Source organism: Protomyctophum parallelum (assembly GCF_964188405.1).
Source record: "Protomyctophum parallelum genome assembly, chromosome: 14".
Taxonomy (NCBI): Eukaryota; Metazoa; Chordata; class Actinopteri; order Myctophiformes; family Myctophidae; genus Protomyctophum; species Protomyctophum parallelum.
The window spans coordinates 26,978,532-27,003,306 of record NC_139709.1 but is presented as its reverse complement, the minus strand read 5'-3'; the positions used below and the strand labels follow the sequence as shown (position 1 = coordinate 27,003,306).

At 42.3% G+C, this 24,775-nt stretch overlaps 1 protein-coding gene across 4 annotated transcripts in view; it reads right to left on the bottom strand.

Annotated features, from left to right (window-relative positions):
- Window positions 1–24,775, bottom strand: part of arhgap21b (Rho GTPase activating protein 21b) — a 51,251-nt gene that overhangs the window by 22,709 nt on the left and 3,767 nt on the right. For all 4 annotated transcript variants that reach the window (XM_083782023.1, XM_083782026.1, XM_083782025.1 and 1 more), the window contains exons 3-7: window positions 13,993–14,169; window positions 13,778–13,799; window positions 6,316–6,408; window positions 5,439–5,517; window positions 5,294–5,348 (exon numbers count right to left, since the gene is read on the bottom strand). In XM_083782023.1, coding sequence (XP_083638149.1) covers window positions 5,294–5,348; window positions 5,439–5,517; window positions 6,316–6,408; window positions 13,778–13,799; window positions 13,993–14,169 — 426 coding nt within the window. The remainder of the gene's footprint in view (window positions 1–5,293; window positions 5,349–5,438; window positions 5,518–6,315; window positions 6,409–13,777; window positions 13,800–13,992; window positions 14,170–24,775) is intronic.

Below are 24,775 nucleotides of genomic sequence, written 5' to 3'. Positions count from 1 at the left end.
GCTGTCAAGTCTCCATCTCTCTGCGCTACCCATCTGCAGCCAGAATACTATACGCTCAGTGAACAAGCTGCCTCCGGTCTCCGTCTCCCCTCTCCCCGCTCTGCTAGCGCTCACATGACGGAGGCAGCAGCTGCCTGATTATACATTCAGCTCAGATGGTACAGCCCCCTCCCTTCCGTTCCCCTCCACTCCCACTTCTTCCTCTCGCTCTCGCTCCCTCAGAATCAACCTGTTCAAAAGAGGGGACAGTCAGCTGCCTACAGCTGCTTCGGTCCTATTCCTTCACGCCATTCCCTTCGTCTTGTCCCTGGCTAAGTATTTCCTCTGGGTTGTCCCCCTATATTCCCTATAGGTTTCTCTCCAGACTCCTCCCAAAGGGTTCACTATCTCTTTGCTAAGCAACTGCTGCCCGTTTCCAGGCAGCGTGTCTGCTTCCTCAACCCCTACAGGGTAATGTCACTGTGCTCGCGCTTGTGATAATCCTTCTGTTTTGACAGACCGTCCCTTGTCCACATTGGTTGTCTTTTTCTGGGGACGGTGGCAGATTGACACTTTACCGATAAGTAGCTGCTAGCGCAACAGATGTGCAACACACAGCTAGCTTTGGAATCGGAAGGTGGGAGAGATGAAGAGAGAACTAAAGGGGGAAGGGGCGGAGAGTGACAACCAATAGGACATCAGAAAAAAGGTGGGGGGGGAGCTGGGTGAGAGAAAACAAGAAGGCGACAGGGATGCTTACAGGATTTGATTACTACCTAAATTATAACTTGGATTTGATATCAAATGACTTGATGCATATCATGTATCTACAGTATGGATGAAATGCTGAGATTATAGCCTTTGTGAATAATGGCTAAAATATTGGGTGAATGACGCTTGGAGAAAGGAGATAATTACTTGACATTCACTTGTATTGATTTCTTTCTGAAGTATCTTTCACCCAAATGGCATGCTTAACATGCTCTTAAATGATTAACAAGTCACTTAGAAGGGATTCTGTTCTTTGCAAGAACAGTTTCTTGCAACGAAAATAGCTTGAGTGAGTCCATCATAATATTATTCATTATAAGCAGGCTGTCAGATAATGGAAAGCCCTAGGGACAGGATCCTTCAGCATACGGACAGAGCACTCACTCTACTGATAGGGATGGGTTTTTGTGGTCATGGGTGAAGGAAGCAAATGAAAGCGGCGGTGCAAAGCAAAGCGCACCGCGCGCGGGGCTGAAAACGTGTACGATTACATCAGATAACAGTATTACACAACAGGTGGGGCGTGTATTTCCGACTTGCATGTTCCTACACTTCATTGAAAACCTAACATCACTGTATTATATACATTATTAGATATTAATTACATATATTGATCCCAGTAAAATGCCCTGAGGGTGAGAAGGCCGTCAATATTTTTTAATTGACGTTTTCGGGTTGGGTAGGGCGTATAATGTGTGCAAATTAGAAAGGCCAGGTGGGGCCTAGGGCCAGCCCAGTTGGGGCCTGTTGAGAACTCTATTTTTCGCCAGCTGCCAGGCACGGCTGCGCTAATAACTTTGGGACGGGCCCGTCTACAGTTTGAATGGACAGGTATCACTCAAAAGGGAGACATCGAAGAGGAAGGATGGGTGGGGAAGGATAAACATATGGAATGTCAGAACAGGTCAGCTCCATATATGGAGATCTAAGGGTTTGAGGATTGAGGTCAGATGTAGGCCGGGTGACGGTCCATATATGCAGATCTAGCTGATGATCCAGTCTTCTCCATGTATGGCTACCATATATGGAGCGTGTCACGAGGCGTGACGGACAGGTTTTGCAGTTTTTCATAGTAATCTGTGACCTATGGTCACAATTATAACCATTTTATTTTATTAGATATGTGATGTTGGTACCTGACAATTACAGTAATTTCCGGACTATAATATATAATATACAACGGTGCGGCTAATCTATGGATTGTTACAGCTAACGGCCACTAGGGGACCTTCTAAATCTATCTCTATGGCCACCTGCGGCTTATAGTCCAGTGCGGCTTGTATATGTACACATTCGTTTTAATCTATGGATGTTTACAGCTAACGGCCACTAGGGGACCTTCTAAATCTATCTCTATGGCCGGTCCACACAACACCTGCGGTTTATAGTCCAGTGCAGCTTGTATATGTACACATTCGTTTTTTTCCCTAAATTTAGCTGGTGTGGCTTATATTCAGATGCGCTTTATAGTCCGGAAATTACGGTAGTTGGCTTTTCGTGATAGATAGCCATATCGGTTGATATCGGAATTGTAAATTAAGAGTTGGACAATATTGGAATATTGATCTCAGCAAAAAAGTAAATATCGAACATCCCAAAAAAGTTATCATACTTTACTGTATGTAACGCAACTGACATGAATACTTGAGTACTAAGACAGCCGTCTCATTACAAACAGGGCCTTCAAGTTGAAGTCATCTCTCTTTATGGAAACCGGTTACGCTACGCTACCGGTTTCAGAGAAAAGCCTTACGTTAATTTTAAGATAAAAAAGGGTTTTATATGTAGAATATTCGACAAAGGTACCTTTCCCCCTTAATGTTCTTCTTGTAAAGTACCGTAATTAATAGAATATATTACAAATGAATATTTGATACATGCAGTGGATAAATTCCACAGGAAAAAGTTAACATTAATATGGCAGCTCTGGACCATCAGCTGTCACAATAGGCCCGGGGTTAGGGGTGCATGTTAGACTGTGACTGTGGTGACACTGTGCGTCCTAAAATGAAGCAGCACTGAGCTGTGGTGTCACCACAGCTCCACCAATAACTACTAGGGATGCACCGATCCGGCTTTTTGGCATTCGATACCGATTTCGATACATGGGGGTCCAGTATCTGCCGATACAGAGTACCGATCCGATACCCCCCACAAAGAAACGTAATAACCTATTAAGCTGTATGCCTCACTGTGTGGAGTCTGGAATCATTATTTTGTGTAAGGCAACATCAAGGCTTGACTTAAACATTACTTTCCCAACTTTGTAAAACAAAATGTAACAAACACAGATATAAATGCACTGAATTATTTATTAAATAACTGTGCAACAATTAGACCAGGTTAATGTGTGAGCAGGCTAGCCTGGCTGCATTCCACATGTTATACTGTCAATACTACACTGCTGTGTCACAGAGGAGGTAGAGTTGTTTTCATACTGTAATTACACATAATTATCGGATCGGATCGGATAATGGATCGGCCACCGATCCGATACCCGATCTAGAATTTTAGCCTGGATCGGCGCCGATCTCCGATACGAGTATCGGATCGGTGCATCCCTAATAACTACCGGTATTAACAATATTTGATAATAATATTTTTAACAGATCTTTTACATTTGTAGTTAATCAGTTCCAAACAGATAGAATATTTGTTATAACAATACCTATATATTGTAGGGATTTGACAATAAAATAAATAAAAACGATTTGATTGTTATTGAATTTAAAAATAGAAATCACATCAAAAAAGCAAGCTGAATAAAAGAGAACCAGTGCTTTTGTTTTTTTTTTGTTTTTTTTAAGATATTTTTTTGCGGCTTACGCCTTTATTGATTTTTTTTAAGGGATAGAAAGTAGGCTGACAGGAAACGGGAGAGAGATGGGGGATGACATGCGGTAAAGGCCGTGTCGGGTCCGGGAGTCGAACCCGCGGCACACCGCGACTGGATCACCAGTCCGGTGCCCAGACCGTTACGCTACGGCCTGGGCCTGCTTTTGTTTTTTAACTAGTGGACTGAAAACCACAGATTCCAACTGCATGTCAGCTAATTTAAAATTGAAGCAAGCACAAGATAAACCTCAAGAGTTCAGTCCTCGCTGTGAACACAATTCTAGCAGTACTATTTATAACTGACACACATTTAGGCAGCATTTAGCCCCATGATGACGAGTTTAACCTCTATTGTGACCTATCGCAGGGAACCATGTTGGCTGTTTGCTTTGTCACAGGCAGTCACAGTGGCCTGACTAAAAAGGGCAACATCTGGATACATGCTCAGTCAGCATCCTATATATTAAGGGCAGATTCGCACTCGGGACCATTTGACTGTTCCCCGGAGCGGATCACCCAAACCGATTGAAGTGTACTCGGATACGGATCGCAGCAATGTGAAAGCATTGAATAAAGTGTACTCAGGTGCGGAAGAATCAAGGCCAATGTCAATCATGGCCAGTGGGGGGACCAGGCAATCATATTCGAGAACAGTTTGAATCAAACAGACTCTAAAATTGGCTAATGACCCTCATGACACCATGACTCAACCATAACCATATAAGGAGTTCCCAATGCAGAAATAAGTCTGTTGTCTAACCTTAAATGTGTCGCCATGGCATCAGGCGCAAACACCAGGGATATCCATATATGGGCATAAAAGGGTCAAGGACTGACCGATAGAGATCTCCATAATTATGTTAAAGGCATATCGTTCAGATCTGCGGTGAGGTCCACATAGCGGCCTGAACATCTAGTGTGAGATAAATGTGATAAATCAGGCAGAAATCTTTTGCTTTATGATAATGAGTAATAATAATATATGTATTTATGTTGTGCAGGCTTCATGTTTTATCTTAGTATTTGAGAAATGAACAAAGAAAGGACTGTGCAACTGAAGAGGTCTAATGCAGTTTACCATCCAGATCATTCAATAAATATAATTTGAGATGCTTCAAATCTGCTGGCTCATGTGGGGGACTGCCTTCGGTAACGGATCTGTGAGCCTGTCAGGAGAACTGAAGTGTGTCTGATGTTGATCCATATTGCATCAAGGCAACTAGAGAAAATAACCAGGACAATGAAGCAGAAGCACGTCCTACGTCTCAATTCTAGGCCTCAGCTGATTAATGCAGCCTGTCCACAGTATACCTCTTCTTGGTAGTACTCGACAAAGAAAGAAAAATAAGTGTTGCTCAGCATCAGCTTGTGTGTATTTCGGAAAGTGCCGGCTCTACCCCTCCAATGAGGTCATCTCTCTGAGTATGAAGCAGCATCCTGGAGGACAGTCTGTTCTGGCCTGGTTAGCAGGCCCAGATACAGTGCTCTGATGGGACGGACTCTCACTATCACTGCCGTCCCAACAGCAAGCCCTTCAACTGAGGAAACTAGAACAACTCTCCGGGACACGATCATCACATGCACAGGCCAAACTTACCAACCCGCGAAGAAAGGAAAAACAAAAACAGGGCATAGCTTGTTTCAAAGTGTGCAAGAGAGAGAGAGAGAGAGAGAGAGAGAGAGAGAGAGAAAGAGAAACTTGACTTACCAACTGCAGTATGTCCTCATCTTTTGGCATCACACAGAGCTCAAGAACGGCATCGCTGTAAGGGAACATAAATGCTCTGTATCTCAGCATTTCTAAATTATGGCAATGGGTCAGAAATTACTGAAGTATTCCCATGAATTCTCACCTCTCTTGGATCAAGGCTATAACCTCAGAATAGGTTTTGCCAATGATACTCAATCCGTTCACCTTCACTAGCCGGTCTCCTGTGAGCAGCAAAACATAAACATTTAAAGTTGGGTCAAAATGAGTAAAGTAGACAAAACAGCCAACTAAGGGAAAGTCACCAGATTGTAATTAAATAAAATAGGTGGGGTTGACAAATCCATATAATCGATTATGAAACATAAGACAATCTAAAATGTAATAAAATAATAATAATCGATCCCTATCCCTATTGTCATTATAGAACATTTTCAAAACACGTTTGAACACAAACCCGTTTAAGAAAATATGGAAAATAGCCGATCTACAAGCTCACGACATAATCAGCAATTTACACTACTTCTTAAACATTGGTTCTCATTTATGGAACTTCTTAGTTTTTCTTCATGAAATTACTGAGTTTTGTATTACATTTTAGTTTTGCTTTTCTTTCTTTTTTTTTTTATGTTTATTAAATGTTTGTCAAATATAGGAAACCTAAAATAAAGGGACCCATACAAATGTGTCCGCGACTCACACATGGGAAAGTAGATGGTGGTAGTGATGGTGCAGTAGATCAGTGGTTCTAAACCTTTTCAGTGATCCCCCAAATAATCATATTTTGAACAAGCACTTGGAATGTAGGAGTTGAGGCATTGCATTTAGTTTCACTCGGTTGCACAGATAAATATTGAGAAAATATGCGAGGCGTTGTGAGCTTGTAGATCGGCCATTTTCTCTCTTATATTATTTGATTAGGGCCAATAGGGCCACAGGTTGAGAACCCCTGCAGTCCACAGGAGCGTTCGTTGTGCTCCAGTAAGCTGTGGTTCGTTGGAGAGATTGATGAAATTCATTACCTGTGCAGAGTCCAGCTCCGTGGGCGGGGCCGCCTTCCTTCACTTGCTTCACAAAGATGGTGTCCATGGGCTCTAGCCTACTCCGCTGTCGCCCTGACAACAGAACCATAGCCATCAGTTAGCTGCCATTAGTTATCAACACACAGGGTGAAAAAACCCACTATTGAATGAAAAGACATCCTGCCATTGATGTGGTATCATACAGGGATTTTATAACTCATTCGTGCTTGCTTGGACGTAATTAGGCTTGGAACAGTGGTGTTTTTGTATGAATGCTCTTGGGCACTGCTGTCTCTTATATCACTCGCAGTTATGCGATGACTCATTTTCCAAAGCGGGCCAGTGAAAATTAGGCTTAACATTTTTCTATTTAACACTTTGCACACATAGTGACAAAAAGTTTAAAAATGTATTAAAATAAATAAAAAACACCAGCTGTGTCAAGTAATAAAACAGAATGGCCAGTAGTGATTGAGCAGCCACCTGGATAAAGATCCTTAGAGTGAGTTGACTTTCTTCCCGTTTTATATAAGGTATACATTAAAGGGATAGTTTTTTTTACTTAAGCTGTATGAAATACTTGCCATTAATATAGTGGTTGCAACTGTATTACAAGGAGTTCTGCTCTGGTTTTGGTGAAATATTAAGTAGTTCTGGTCATTTTGTGGGGGGCACATGGGCCCACGCATTAAAAGTAAATGAATTCACAAAACTAGTGTCATTTGTATTGTTGACCTATTTCTACCATATAGTGCAAACTTTTGTTAATTTTTTACCCCCTATATAAACAGTTTTTGAGGGGCGCCAGCCCCTCCTATGCACGGGTTTAATGTTTGTCTTTAGTTCAATGTTTGTTTTGTAAATGCCATTGACAATGAAGGGAAAATGTACATCATAATGTGCCTCATTACGTCATATTGTCTCTTTTTATTATTGTTAATGGTGTTTAATGTTTGTGTTGGCCGTTCATAGACTGTAACGGTAGCCACGCCCCTCAGAACTTATGGTAATTTCTTCAATAAATGGGACCATAATTTTCCAAAAATAATATTATGACATGAGAAATGAGACTTTAAACTAGTGACTGGAGGCAGAAAGTATTCATGACCATGTTTATTAAGGTAATACAGTCTAGGTGAAGTTGGGCCCAAATACATGGGCCTCTATTGAGCTATGGGTCTTTTTGGTTTTTGGTTTTTTGGTTTTTATTTTGACTGAACGGGGTGGCTCCCGTTCATAGACTGTAACGGTAGCCACGCCCCTCAGCACTTATGGTCATTTTTTTACTAAATGGGACCATAATTTTCCAAAAAGAATATTATGACATGAGAAATGAGACTGGAAGCAGAAAGTATTCATGACCATGTTTATTAAATACATGGGCCTCTATTGAGCTATAGGTTTTTTGGGCCCAATGACAGCACCACAACAGGCCATTATATGAACTTTCAGGAAGTCCCGATTTCCTTAGTGGCTTCACGAAATATCTGTCTGACTGCCCCCCTGGTTTTAAATCACTATTGCATCACCTAATCAACATAAGTTAGACTTTAATATATTAGCGCCCCTCACTTCACACGGGTGTGATTTTTTTTGTGTCCATATCACTACGCCCAAAAAATAGTTCCATGTGAGAGGGGTCAAAGTTGAACGAGAGTTGCACTAATATTTAAGAAATAGGTCAACAATACAAATGACGCTAGTTTTGTGGATTAATTTACCTTTGATGTGTGGCATCACCAAAACCAGAGCAGAACTCCCACCACGGGACTCGGGTAATCAATTAATACAGTCGCAACCACTTAAGACTATAAACCCATTCTGGGCGGGAACCCCTTTTGGTGTTCTAACCATTCTGGACGGGAACCCCTCTTGGGGTTCTGTACAGTATGTACAGTATTCAAAATTAAAAAAACGTTGATGCTGCTATATCAATATTTGAAGTTTTGCAGAAAGCTTAGGTCAGGATTTAGAAGGCTTTTTAGAATCTGCCTCAGTCCAAAATGAGTTCATGGCAAGTATTTCATACAACTTAAGTTCAAAAATTGTGAACTATCCCTTTAAGGCCAACCGAATGATTTCCAATAAAATGTTCACATGAATGCAGAATGATACATTCTTTGAATCAATGCCAGATTACTTAATTAATTGCGCTTATGCATGTGGTATGTACAGTATTATGTGGTATGTATGTGGTTACAGTGCAATTCACCAGTCAGATTTAAAAAAAGATGGTCCCTTATTGGACAAGGCCAAGGGTGGCCACCGACATACCCAGCCGATTTGCTCAGACACATATGACAATGGCATTTAAAGTTTGTGTTCAGACAGAATCTACACCATACATGGGCAACTGGCGGCCCGGGGGCCTTCACTTTTGGAAATTAAATACATTTTTAACTTTTCAGGATTCCATATAAAAGAAATAGCCAAAATGGCCAATCTACGAGCTCAAGACGCGCCGCATTGCGACGTGTTTTGAGCTCGTAGATCGGCTATTTTTGCTATATGCAATGTGGACCTCTGGAGTGAGTGTGGAAATATACTAATATAGTGGCCTCTCTATCGTCAAAGTTTCCCACCCCTGATCTACACTATAGCTGTGCCCCTCAAAAATCACACTTTTATTCACACATCATCATACATCACATTCCTTGCACAGCCAATCAAATCATCACAAATGTCATTCCAGACAATCACTTTTGGCATCTTCACTTTTCTGCCCTCGCTTTTTATCCGGCAACTTGCTCGTTGGTCGGTGCCTCACGTGGCTCAAGTCACCTTCAGGCAGCGGGCCTCCGACAGTGAAACAGAGTGCACCTTTTGCAATCTGACTGGTCTTCCAATCGTACCGTGACACATACATACACTGAATGTGTGTACATAATACATATACATTAGTCTTTAGTCTAGCTCAAAGTCCATTTATAAACGCCATACTCATGCAAGAGTATAACCCTGAAACCGTCAAAAAGCAGCAACATGAAAGCCTAATCATGGTTATTAGTCTACTGCTTTTTTTTTAGGGGGCGGGGGGGGGGGGGGGGTTTGTTGGCTGTGTATAAAAGCAAGAGAGAAACAGAGGTTTGTCACAAGATTCAGAGGCATGTAAATCGACATCACAGACTGTTTTTTGGCCTATGCCATGTTTTGTGGGCCCACTTTACAGCCATTTTAAATGGAAATGATAATTAATTGGCGAGGGGGGGAAATTCCCAATAGGGGGAGATTGTGTGGATTTAAGGAGGAGGTGAATGAATACATCTGAAAAGAGGAAAACCTGTTTGCTCACGCTGCTCTTGTCTCCTAGCAGCTACATTGCTGCAGAAGAAAGAGTGAGGGAGAGAGTGTGAGTGTGAGTGTGTGTGTGTGTGTGTGTGTGTGTGTGTGTGTGTGTGTGTGCGCGCGTGCTCGCTCTGACCGGTGGGGTTAGGGGGGTGTTATAAAGTGAAAGAGAGAAAGAGAGTAAATGGAAGGTGGAGTGGGCATGTGCTCAGCTGCTCAACTCCCACTCTTTCCTTATAAAACAGAGAAATAGCCTTAAGGGCACAATGCAACAGTGAAGCTCAAATCCGTTCCAAGTAGTTAACATTCAGCTAGTGACTGTGCATGGTAGTATGGTACTGCCCAAATTGCAGTGGCTAAGCCACCAGAGGAACAATATTACAAAAGAAAGTTAAGATTTGTACAGGACCAGATCAGTAAACGCATCTTCCTTCCTATCGTGAATCAATAATCAAATAAACACCAATAACTCAGTCTGGTATGACCAGTGAAGGCAAATGTCAAAGTAAGTAAGTAAGTACATTTTATTTATAGAGCACCTTTCGAAACAAGGTTACAAAGTGCTGGTATGAGAAAGACCTGCTGTGGGCATGTGACAGACCCTCTTCCCCTGCAGGGATCTGGGGCAAAAAGGACACACACACACACACACACACACACACACACACACACACACACACACACACACACACACACACACACACACACACACACACACACACACACACACACACACACACACACACACACACACACACACACACACACACACACACACACACACACACACACACACACACACACACACACACACACACACACACACACACACACACACACACACACACACACACACACACACACACACACAGGTGCTTGGATATCACCTTGCTAACCAATGAGAGCCGTCTTGTAGCAACAGGAACAGCCAGTAGCCTTCCTCATGTGCGCACACACATGCCTGCATGTTCCCTCTACAGTTTTACATATGGCATTCCACACACATAATAATATCCTGGGGATTATTATTATGTAATGCTGCAACAGGATCATCATCCCCCCCCCCCCCCCCCCCACAATCTGAACAAAACCATAGTGCTGATATGTGCTCCCTCTGGTGGAGCATGGCAAAAGTGCATTACAAGTACTTTTCTACAATGCTGCTTCAGGAACCAGATTGTGAATCAACCATCAACAATTAAACGTACCATCTGCTTTTAGTGTCTACTGTAGCATTGAAGCCATCCATTATCATGTCAGGTCATCCCATTTGGCCGTCTACGCTTAAACAGAAAACTTTGTGCTATATCTTGCGTCAACCCTCATCTCTTATCCCTAAACTTATTTGCCTTTTTTTTTTACCATTTTGAAAAACATTTTAAAATAGATCAAATAGCTGATCTACAAGCTCACGACGTGTTGATGTAGATCGGCTAGTTGAACCATTTTAAAATGTTTTTCAACATAGTAAAATATGGCAAACATTTAGGGATAAAGGGTAAAGTGCACCCAAGATAGGACCATATGCCTTCCAAATTAATACAGTGTAAGGTTTCCATTTATCAAGATTCTTGATGGGTTCCAAATAATCAACTTTTAGTTACAACTACATCAAAACCAGGTATAGGATCATGTCATTAAACTTTAGCCCATTTCCTGGACAGAATGAGCAGTTGGGATGAAAACAATGTACCCAACAAAAAAAGGGTCCTCCTTTTGTGTCCATTCTGTGTAATTTTCACCTTCTTCCTTTGTATTAACCACCAGAGGGAGTCAGGCTTGGGCAAAGTGACTCATTTGAGGCCTTCCTCTTCAGTCTACGCTGAATGTTTACACCAAGTCACATCATGTGCCAAATACTTCAATGATATTACAGTGATTTGCGGCTCAAAAACGACATCTCATCTCCAGGTTGTACTGTATTCATCTAGTCTGGCTAAAGGCAACTGTGTGGTACAGATCAGTGGTTTCAGTCCAGAGTTGCATTAGCCAGGCTAGCATTTACCCTTAACTAAGTAAAAATGGCTATGAAAGAATGGAAAGGTGTGAGTCACTCCTAGTCATGTGTGTGACACATGGGCCACCACCAGCACAACAACATAAACAAAGGGATTCCCTTTCTTTCATGTTTTTGAGGGATTTCCCTTGTGTCAGCAAACTCACCATAATGCCTATAGCCATGAGCTAATGACGAAGCATGAACACGTCGCATGCACCACACACACACACACACGACGACAACAACTGTGGTCAAATTTATTTATACTTGTGCTCCAGTGACGGCCACCAAAAATAACATATCTACAATGTGTCGCATTTTTGGTGCACGACACAACCAAATATAAATCAGGCAGGCACATGTATGCAGTTTAGAAAAGTGAAGAGATGACTACTTGGTGGCCAAACACATTTCAAATGACAAACCATCACATCTTTCAGCCAAGTGCTGTGATAAAAGATCTTTGTCTGGGCTGTGGGCCCAAATCCAATAAGATAATTTATGTCGGTCCTGACTCCTGCGTTGTCGTTGAGGCGGGCCGGTGGCAGTTTGGGCAGGGATCATCCCAGGTTGTGTTTTCACAACTCTGGCAAGCTGCCATTGAGTCCCTCTGTCCAGTATTATGCAACAGCCAAAAAGTGCCCATTTTCTGCAGTTTCACACTTTAGGCCCATCATAATTCACTACAGCCAGAGAGAAAACAGTGGACTCTGCAGATGTGGCTTTTTTTTCTCCCCCCCACTACATGAAAGTCATTTACCACATCATCTACCATGTGTGCCTCACGGTCTGTCTTATATCACTTTCTGAAAAACCTGTTTCTATGTCAGTGGTGCTCAAACTTTTTCATGTGAAGGACCCCTAGAATGATTCTGTATTTGGCCGAAAATATGTTTTTCAAAGATATATATTCAAAGATTTGCAACACAATCCTAAATGGGTAAATTTAAGGAGCTTCCTTTCCCGTGTCTGGATTTTCTTTTTTTTTTCTGCAAAAACTTTGCCAGCATGAAGACTAACTTCATTATCACTACTTCTTACCTGTAGCAATTTTCTTTGCTGTACTTTTCTTTTTCCCCCCCTAATAATGTACTTGCAATTGAAAGAGTTAGTGACCGAACACAACACCCCCCCCCACCCCCCATGGTCAACGGAGGGCAGATCAAACTACACAACGTGTTAAGCACACAAACAAACCACAGAGAGATCACCACACTGTGATGACATTAGGATGGAATGGGCCATAGCAGTGTTAACTCAATCAAACAGACCTGAGACCATGCTTATGTCATAGGGGTCATCACAGGACCAACTAGAAAGGGGTGCTCCGCGCAGTGCATATATCCGCCAGGCTGGGTGGGATGCAGACATCAGGACCTGTGGTAACTAGCATGTCTTTATTGGATGTTACTGTAGTGTACATGCATGATCCTATGGCGTTTTGTATAAAATAATAATAAACCCAACTAATTGGAATCCAATTACAGCCAAACAGTAAGGAATATCAAATGGACATGACTCCCAAAATCATTTGTACATAATTTGCGTGTTTTCCAGCAGTTAATGTGAGGTAAGCTTCAGACTCTAGAGATAAAAAGTTGGATACTACAGAAATTGACCTGCGGCTCCATAACCTGAAAGTTTGCATCAAATGACTAAATGGCAGGCTCAAACAAGCATGCATAAACACATACCACAATTCCAAAACACACACACACACACACACACACACACACACACACACACACACACACACACACACACACACACACACACACACACACACACACACACACACACACACACACACACACACACACACACACAAAAGTAACAGCAGACCTTGGGAAACTGTTTTGTGTGGGGGGCAGGGGTTGAAACTACAGCTTTCTAACTTTACTCTGGAGAAGGAGAAAAGCGGCAACAAATACAGATTGGAGCTACGTGAAGGATGCAGGACAGCAACAGGTGGTGCTAACCAAACCCTTTTATGTCTTCACAAAGGTCAGCCGTGTACACACACACACAGCAGCTATATTGTTCCCTGCGCATAAGGAAGTAAAAGAAAAGAACCAGAGAGCAGATAGATTAAGATTCATTATGAGAGGGAGGCACTGTACGGACTCAGTGCTCAAGGGTAGACATGAAGAGGTTGTACAGCCTCATTATTCTGCTTACCTCTGCGGCCATGATCTTCCTCCTGCAAGAAGACAGGAAAGAGAGAGAGACTTCAGTGCCCACAGTAAAGGAATTTAACACTTGGGTATTATGTTTGTTGACTCTGCGTTATCATCATCGCAAGTGGTTAGGCAAACAATATTCAGGCGAGTAAAAAATATTTCAGAGACACTTCCTTATTAGACCAATATGATATATGATATGAGTCAGCTTACCGGAAAGGAGCCGTGCACGGCCGACTCCGGAGGGTACACGATGAAGTGGCGCAGGGTGAAGCCAAAGCCGTGGGAGGTGCGACGCAGGCGGACGGTTTTAGGCCCCGGCCATGAGAAAGGCTCCTCATCTGCCGAGTACAACACCGCCGAGGGATCAGCCCACTCTGGAGAATCATTCTAGAAAATAAATGACATGGGAAAAGGGAGACATGAGTGTTAAACTGTACTTATCTTTGAGTTGCACGTTTCACAAAGGATAATTTAAGAAGAGAACTTGTTGGTTTTATGAAATAGGAGACCCGCTCTAGAAGAGAAGGGGTCCTAATTAAAAGTCTAAACCAGCCAAGTCATGGTGTCCCATTTCCACAATTGTTTTAGTGTGGCGCAATGCACAATTTAGGGCTTTTGACACCCGTGTCCATGTTTACCGACTATTCATAGTCTTACACCTTTGTGGTAACGTGTGTATGAGTAAGCCACCCCTCTCATATTCCCTAGTCCAGTACAACTTTCAGGGAACTGTTCAAACAGTCTTGACTCTTGTACTTCCAATCCATATAGTGGTGACAACGTGTTCCCTGACCCCTCTCACCCAAACACTCCCCTTGGCCTAGAGCTTCACCCACAATGAGAGGAATGTGATGATCATGCACATCAACCCTGTCTGGGGGTGGGGGTAGGTGATGAGTAAAATGTCAGAAATTGGCAAACAGTGAGGCATCAAATAAATACCTAGTGCATGTACCACATAGGACAGGCACAGACCTAATAGTGGGGTCGCGGGTTTGCGACTCGTCTTGGGTGTGCATCATCTTGCTCTATACTCTGTATAGGCCGAATCTGGGAACGCTTTATAGGGCCTGACCTAAGGTTTCTGAAAACCTTCAAGTTTTGATTCATTATTTTTGTTAAATAGTTATGTTGCTACATGTATAGCAATAGCTGATGAGACACAGAGAGCGCGCCGGCATCAAGGGTAGAACAACGTATAGGTTGCACCCGGCATCAATGGGTTAAGATGAACATTTTGTGTAATACTTGTGTAATAAAAAAATATTTACACGGTCATGTCTTTGTTGGACCAAACGGAATACAGTGCCAGTCTTGAAGCTGGGTTGTCAAAGCCATTGGGCCGGTCGTAGCCTACGCTGAGAATACACGGCCATGTCAGCCTCTCGTCCATGTAAACATGCCAAAAACCAATTCCTCATTCGTAACATGACCAGAAAAAGACAGCAACTCGTTTCCCGCCATTCAAATGACATGATTATGTTTTATTTGTCCCAACTGCCAGACAAAAAAACAACTAAGCATGGGGGTTTTGGAACCCTAGAATCCATATTCGGGGCATGTCATAATAGCCATAGGCAAACATTCTATAAAAATTGGCAAAGCTTCAGTGAAAATGTATCTACAAGAAGATCAGCTATTTTCAGGGAAGATATTTTGTGTAGAGGCAAAACAGGAGGGGAGGGGAGCAAGTGACGGCTGGGGAACCCCGGTCAACAATGTATATAGTGTTGAGTCACTGTTTAAGTGGTTTTGACAGGTGGACAACTACTATAGTATAAACTATTGCAGAGTTGAAATTACTTTGGCAGGTAGACAACAGAGTGACCCATTATACTTTCTATGCAAAATATATATTTAATAATCAAATAAATTGGATAAGTTCAAAAATATATATAATTTCTGAGCTCTGTCGACAGCTGCTACAGGATGTACTGGAAGAGCCTAACCACATTTCAATAAACAACGAGCTACAATTTGTTTGCACACTTTCAGTTCGGTTGCAAGAAACCACCAACTCCCACTGCCATTCCTACTGTACGGCGTATGCCGTCTCTCCCACCATAATGAAGAATGTTCAGTGTACTTATTAACCTCACCTTTGATGGTTCGTTAGAAATGCACTGTAGGCCTGGAGGTCTTGTATCAAGTTACAGCATGTTTCACTACCATCTCTGCTGCACAAAAACAGAAAGGCTACAACTTAAACCAGTGGCTTGTGAAAGTAGTTTACAGTGGGAGCCATAAGCGCCATTGGGAAATTAGGGGTTCAAACATTTGAGGAGTACGGACCAATAGCGTTTGTGCTGCTAGCAGGGAAAATAGAGCTACAGGTGCAGCTGACACCCATGTATTACGTGGGAACAGGCAGAACAGGTTTCAGTCTGTTTAACCCAGCTTTGACTGGTCCACAGCTCAAGTGCTTCCATGTTTAAATCTGTGTGTAAGCCTGGGTATTCTCGCTTGATTCCCAGCCATTTGTATCATAACTGCAGAGGAGCTTGTGGTGAAATGACAATAGATCAGTAGAAGTGCATGGCATGCTTTGCATGCTTGCCGGGCTTCCCTTAGGGCTTGAAGGGATGCCAATCCCAGTCCAGTTGATCAGATTTAGCAGCCAGGCCAAAGAGCCATTTGCAACTCTCAGAAGGGGGTGTGGGCCACTCCTGACAGACGCATGCCTAGCAGGGTTAACATTGCACTTGCTTATGTAAATACTGTGGTGACCACCAACAAGGCCAATAAATTCAGAATCACATTCCATGAGCCCTCCCCTTCCTCTTGCTTAGTTTAGAGTCTAATATGTTAGACTCAGTACTGAATCAGTGTGCCAGTAGACTCCAAGTACTGAATCAACAAGTGTTTGAGATTCATAGGGCTAGCTGATAGCCCTATGAATGTATAAAAAAGGCCATGACCAGTATCTATAAAGCAGAATACATTAAAGAAACGCCTACACCAAAATACACACATAATCTCACCAGCTTACAAAAGAATGCCTCTCTTTTATCTATGAATCACCACAATGCCCGACTGATATTTGCACTGGGTGAGGCAAAAAGGAGAGTATTCCTAATAAAGTATTTGTTCTGATGGATATCAATGGAAATGAAAAACCTTGTTTGCAGAGACTCTCAGGGCAGGAATGATGATCCCGATCATGGTCCATTTAATTTATTATGAACTTGGAGGCAAAACTAATCCTAGATCAGAGCTGCCGCTCTTGACAGACTCCATCCCATATACATGCTCAATCCCAGCCTTATGCCGCTTCAGACAAGAAACCCCCATGGAATTCCAACCAGAATGCTGCCAATTACCGAACAAGCTGCATTAAGTCGAAAACATTCACAGAGTTATGCAAGTTAACATGTAGGCATAATGTGAGTGGAATGGAACCCGAAACATGCTCTGGCTTATCAATGAGTTGTTTTTGCACATATAGGCTGCTATATGTATACTGAATTAGGTAACATGTCTAAAAACAGATTCCATGTGGTAATTTAATATCAGAAGGGTGACCACATACACATCTACTAAAAAAACAAAACCCTAGCATAGCTCAGCGTATGGCATTCTGTTCTTTTTATACCCAGGGTAATAGCTGAGTAAGTGCTCATTTTCAGCAAGGCCCTGCAGTGCACATATAATTCAGATTTTCTATTCTGTATTGTCTATCACGATTTTCACTCCAAATGACTCGATCGGTGATAGAATTTACCCAATCTGGAGAAACTGATCTTTTATACCCTTTAAGTGGTATAAAAGTCAATCAGATGTAGTATAATATTGTTTTGCATCTTTGTGACAGGCCTAAACATTCTCCCCTTCCTCCCCACACACATGGGAACAGTTTTGATGTGGGTTTTGACATGTAATAATTTTACGCACAAGATCGGTATCGGCCGATCGTGAGAAAAACAATCGGTGATCAGGATCCGTCCCAAAAAACCTGATCGGAGCATGATAAAACCATGACGACACATCATGGGCTGTGTTTTTAAAAGGCTCTCTGACATCACTAAATGATACATTACATGGATCATCATAATGACATCAGCTCTAAAAATACCAAAACATGTAAACAGCCTCCTTAAACTGTGAAAAGGCCCAGTTCTCTGTGGGCTGCCAAATTCTACACCACATCCAGCCCAAACCAAGCACTTGTCTGTGAAAGGCCTAAGATAATGATACAGAGGGCCTCTGGTGAGCCTTGGGCGTTTCATTCTAGTAGTGCTCTTAAGGGTAAAAGTATCATTTACTAGCCTCTGTAGACAACATGGGCTATGTCTTCTGCACTCCAAGAGCCCTTGCACTTGATGAATGAGAGACTTGGAAAACAGTTTCTTCTTCCCATCAATAGAGCTCATGTATAGAAGAAAGGTTGCCAATCTTTACCATCACATGCAAAGGACATTTCATTTCACACAGAAGTGGACATTTTGGCCAGCATGTGGCGCTAGAGGAAGGTCTACGCAGGGGTTGACAACAAGTTAATTTGCCTTTTGAACCACTGACCTATGAAGTTACATTTGATTATTTTGTTCAAACAGCAAAACACTCCTGCAAACTATAGATGCATATCTTAGCGAATCAGGGTGGAATTAATCAATCGGATTATGAAAAAACGTATAGCCGCACGCACACTTGTGGCTGCCAAATGCCAATGCCAATCGGATCACATGACCATAAAAATAATGTGCGTGTTTGGACAAAATCTGAAAGGGTATTATAAAAGGTTAAACAAGAAATGATCACATAGGGTTAGAATGTCAGGTGAAAGAAGCGTCGTCTCTGTTGTGTTCTCCCCCCATATTAGTATGATTATTGTTTTATTAGTAACGTGTGTATGTTTGTATGTTTTTGTGTCACAATATCACGCCAATAGCACTAGCTGATGACAATGTGGTCTACATTTCAAGGGCTCTCATCAGTCAGGTTTCACCTGACCAAAAATATTAGAATATATATATATATTTTTAAATAATTTAAGGCAGGTTCTGCTCTGGCGTCCAGGGAGTGTTTGCGTGTGTTACGGTTGTGCGATATGTCAAATTAAATATTCCATCAGCCAACGTAAACAAAATAATAATAATCACAGATTATATCCGCGCTACTAGTAAAGAAATGAATGTGCTCACAATGCGTCATGTCCGTGGGGTGTTGTGAGCTAATAAGAGCTGCTCATTTCTGTGCACGCTGTCAATGAACAGAGAGGACGTGACACGACTGTCTTTCTGATGATGCACCTCTCTGTGACCAAAACATATCACTTCCATACTAGTATATTCTTTTCAGGACTAAGCTAATATCACAGGCTAGGAGATGTAGTTCTTAAACTTTTTCATGCCAAGGACCCCCCAAAATGATAAGCATTTGGCCTCAAACCCCCCCCATCTGAAAATGTTTTGTGCCAGGGACCCTAAGCTATAACATTGCTTACTTGCCTTGTACTACTGTTTATTTCTGACCTTTATACAAGTCATTGTACTGTATTCACGATTTCTTGTCTAAAATGAGGATGAGCAAGCTAACTGTATGTACATGTGTGTATTGTCATTGTGTACTGTGTTGTGTAGCTGCACTGCTAAAATGAGATGCTGCAGCTCTCAATTGGCTAAATTCTTACCAATTCTGAAGAGATTTGTGTAAACAAAACCTGTTTCTCTGGACTAATTATTATAACATTTAGCCCCATTTTTCATGTTGCATTTTGAAAGAAGCCTAAATAAATAGCCAACATAAATGTTAATTCTGTGAACGCATTTTCTATTTCAGGTTCAGTTGGGTATGTGGGTCATATAACTGTATTTTTCAGCCTAGCCTACTAACCGTTAACGAACCAAATAATGATGTCGGCTATCTGGTTGAAAAACTATCCATTATCCAACATCCCTAAGCAGAGAAGTACAACAGTGGGTGTTATTTTAGTTGACAAGGGTCAGTTCCTACTTCAGATTGTTTGCGAGGTCACGTAGGGCTATAATGTCCAAAATAAGAGTTGTGTCAGTCGTTTGGTCATTCACTGTTTGGCTGTTTGCTCAGTTTTTGTTTTTTGTGACCAACTTAAAATTTTTACTTGGTTTAAAGAAACCCCTTAACAGACCCCCAGGGTTAGCACAGACATTACAGGCAAAGGAAAACAAAATAATCTCATTCTCTATACGAATACCACATATGTTTTTTTTTTTTACAATCTACATAACTTGTGATGTCATGACACTTTGTGTTTTTTCTATTAATTTGGCCATTAAGGTCCACAGAATGAGAGGTCTGCTCTGGCGGAAACATCGCAAACTAGAAAAAGTGCCCTTCCGGGCACAGGTCTCCACCAGGTTATCCACAGATCCGTGCAGTTAGAGGTAAAAACACTTTTCGGCCAGTTATAGCGCCACCTTGAGGCTGAGTTGAAATTGTTCATGTGGCATTTCGTCCTCGGCCTAGTGGGAATGTGGGTGCACAATTTCACGGAAATCACGCGATGTGTTCATGATTTGCAGCATTTTGTTTGAAACTGAGCACTCCTGTGAACTTTGGAAGCCAATCTTAACCAATCAGGATGGAGTCTGATAAATCTGAAAGACCCGTTTCGTTGAATGGCTCTAGAGAGACTGTGTACCAATTTGCGTGATGTTTGGACAAAATCTGTAGGTGTACTGTGCAAAAACTTGTTTTGCACAAAGCGGCCTCCTGGTGGCGCTATAACAGGCCGTTCTGGAAAGTTTGGGGCAGAGGTTCATGGTTGGCATCCAGGGAGTGTGTGTGCAAAATATGGCATCGACCGGGTTAACGGTGGCCGAGATTAGCTGTTCACGGACACACGGACGGACGGACGGACACACAAACGGACGGACGGAGTGCAAAACATACTCTCCCCACATGCCTTCGGCCTGGTGGAGACAAAAAAGGTTATGGCCATTTTTGTATACCACACCATAGACATTAGACAACCAATATAACTTATAAGGCAACATTTTCCAAATCTCATCATACTTTAAGTAGCATGTGACATACCAAACTAGGGGGTTTTCATGATTCTGAATCCATTCCACACATTAGTTTTGCATGAAAAACACTCCTTGGCCTAAATTCGGACATAGTCACCAAACCCTCATCACATTTGTGAGGGTTATGGCCGTTTTTAGGCCAAGGAGTGTATTTCGTGCAAAACTAATGCTTTTAGTACAGCTTTTTTCCAATAAGTTCCAAGGGAACTTTTACTCTAACGGAAAGTTTTTCTCGTGACATATCTGGGTGGAAAAGTGTACACATTTGTACTCTTCCTTTATATGTCAGCAAATGTCAAAGGCTAGATGAAAGGAAAATATTGACATGTTTCGTAGAGAACAAATAATGTTACACGGTACACCCATTTGACATTGGAGGCCATGTCAGATGAGTCAGACTCAGGAGCAGCAGAATGATCAAAAGTAAGGCTTTATAATGATTGTTGCAGTAACTGTTCGGTTTTAAATAAATATTTAATTTGTCAAAAGTGGAGGGAATACGGGCACTTTGGTGGGTAGTGGGTACCCAACTGCCACAGAGGAGTCTAGAGGTTACTCAGGTTAGTATCCAGTGCGGTGCATCCTGCTTTGTCGAGCGTCTCTATAGTACACAAACGCAATTGGCCCGTGTTTTGTGGGAGGGAAGCCGGGTGTGGAGGGTGACATTTGTCACTGCATGTACTCCTATGGGAGGGGGCGGCAACTGTCAGCAGGGAGTGTTGGCTGGGAGGGAGTAGTAGTAAGATGAAGGTAGAGGGCTAGTAGAGGCTCTGCGAGTCTACATCCTTCCTCTGGGGGCTCCTCACTGGCAGTCGAGGAGCACTACATTCGGGAGAGGGGGATGGAGCGTTCAAAGTTTTATTAAATCAATTAGCCTGCATCCAACCGAATACTGGACTTCGACTATCCGACACCAAGTGATGAGAGAATGGCAACATGACAGCTCTGACTCTCAACACCGAGTCCGCTCCTCTACAGTACACACATTTGTGCCATCGACACAACAGTGATGGGCCAATTGATGAGAGCGAGACCACCTACAGGGATAAAGTCAGATCACTGACACTTTGGTTTTAAGACTAAAGTGCTGCTGACTGGAGTGTGGACTAAAGGAGGCTGAGAGAATACACAGGTACACGCCCCCATCTACATTGCAGTGGGGAATGGGTCATAGATTTTAAGTTCCTCTGCATACACATCACTGAGGATCTCAAATGGGTCACACACACACACACACAATGGCTGTCACAATTATCACAAAAATAAAAATAATAGTAAAATGCTTAGTCATAAAAATATGTCTAGTGCAGCGGTCCTCAACAGGCGGACCGCGGTCCATGACCGGACCGCAGCGCACCTCTCTGCGGACCCTGGAGAAATTATAGAATAAAGAGTCACCGTGACCGCGAGTTGAATTCTCCGCTCAATGCCGAGCAACGCAATTAACGCTCTGAATGTGGACCGACTGATGTATTATGCCTATGCATGTGTGTGCCTATTATGGGCCAGCATGTCATGATGACAATGTTGCGCTGACTGGCTCACTACTAGCTGTTAGCTGGGGTCGCAGTGACATGTTCAAAATTGGATTTTTGGAGATGAATAATGAATATTTGTCAAAGTGAAAAAAGATATTTTCATAGTCTGCACCACAGTATTGGTTGGTTGGATGGAACCCGATTTGTATAAGCTTGGTTTGACTGTACTAAACAGGCATAGCTGTTTCTAGGGGTGGGGGGCGAGGGGGGCAGCCCCACCCTGTGGGGCCCACGTGTCCCGCAATTGTATTTGCGCGCGCATGAGACTGGACCATGGCCTTATTCAAAAATTATTTGTGGACCTTCAGCATTTCTAGTTGAGGACCCCTGGTCTAGTGTGTCACTTGATGTCACGCTCTAACATCGTTCTATGGTATCACAAGCTCGTGGATCAGCAGATTGGTTGTCCAGAACCACCGATGCGACTCTGATATGACCATATATGCATAATGTATATGGGGATCTGGTTTACCAGAACTGCCAACTTATTCACACAAGACACACATGATATGGAATAAGCAGCAGATGAGGTGTCAGTGGTTTGGTTGTTTATTGTAGGGATTCTTCACTCTTGACCCCCATGAAACAGTGTCTCACACACAAGAATAGCATAAGCTTAACGTCAGACTCAAGAATGAATGCTTCAGTCTGACATTCTAGCCTCTAGGCGATTTCTAAGCGATTTCCAAGGGAGAGGTTGATTTTCCTTAACCAATCACTAGAGAATAGAGATCACTGTGCCCAGTGCTCTCTGTAAACGCTGTAGTTTGGCTAATCATTCATCAATTAAATAAACATGATTACAACATTATTGACGACTTGGCACATTTCAAGTACGTCCCTGGTGCCTAGATCCTATTGCCTGAAGGAGAGTCGGCTAAACATGTTGAACTGATTGAGTCAGTCAGTGAACGACCTGTTGACTTCACAACGCACACAGAAGTCCAACCTCCAGCCAAGCATTGAATGAACTGATTAACAAATGAACAAGATGTTTTAGTGGAATGATTGAGTACAGTACGTTATTATTCCACACCAGTCACCTCAGCCTCCTGCACACAACTTCTGCATCCAGCATTCTTTGGTGGAGCACCCAGGGTGCCTCAAATAGAAATTATTCCATCATTTGGAGGAGAGCCGCCCAACAATGTCAGAGGGTTGAGCGGAGGTGTCTCCCTCAGTGCATGTGTATGTATTGTGTAGCTCTCTGGACATGATACTCCAAAGTGCTCTGGAAATCATAAAAATACTTTGTGAGTTGTGACCACAGTCTCTTATGCAAATAATAATTTAAGGCACTCAATGAATACTGTTCAGAAAAATGTGGTTGTGTTAACATTGGATGAATCATATCAATGATCTATTCAATGAGCCCATACCATGGCATAATTGTTATTAGCCCAGTCTAGATTTTAACCTGTTGCTATACACAGATCCAATGATTCTGAACTGAAGCAAGATGTAAAAGAGTGCCCTGGCTTTTTTTCTACGGTGGCTTGGATTTACCACATGTGCTACACAGAAAGCATGCACTGAGGGGGAACGGAATCCTATAAGTCATCTCTATACTCCAGAGACATAAAAGGCAACAGGAAGTAACAGTCGCCTTCTATTCAATTGAAGATCCATTTTCCCTTTCCGATATTCATCAGTGAGCCATATGAAGCCTGTGGAGAGGGTTCTGTAAATGGCAGCTAGCCTAAGTGAGTTACACTCTGAGCCTTGATGAGCGCCAGATCATGGAAAGAGGGGGGATCTGTTTCTCTATAGCTGTTGATAGTGCCAAATGTAGATCACACTGACTGGCTGCATCATATTAAAACAAAATAACCAAAATCTAAATTATAGCACAAATGTCAGCACCTTAGGCTTTCATACAGAGGACAAAAGTTACAAGACATAAATTAAGTACTCAAATGTATTTCTGTCACAGACACACACACACACTAGTGATGCATTCAATTAATCGATATGGCAATATATCGATCGAACATCCGGGCGATAGGTGAATCGATCGATCGATAGATACGGCAATAAACGGCATGAATTATCTGAGTGATGCAGTGTTGACAAACGTCAAAGCCCCCCTTGCAAGTTGCAATGCACTCCCTTCCCAGACCCCTTATGATGATGTTTAGACATTTTATTTTAATTTAAAGATCTCTGTGGGCCTGAACGTGTTTTATTGTAGTATTTTTGCAACATGGTCATTATTTTGAATAAACGTATAATCGATATATATCGTGATACATATCTATCGGGAGATTGCAAGCAATATCCACCTCACACACACACATGATAATTTCACTCTACTACAGCAAACTAAAATATGAAAAACAACAAAAGCCTAAAGTACAGTATAAAAGTCTGAATGAATCACAATAGGTTTTCTTGAGATGGCAGTAGGCCATCACAAAAAGACAAGATTAGGCCGAGAAGCACTCTCAT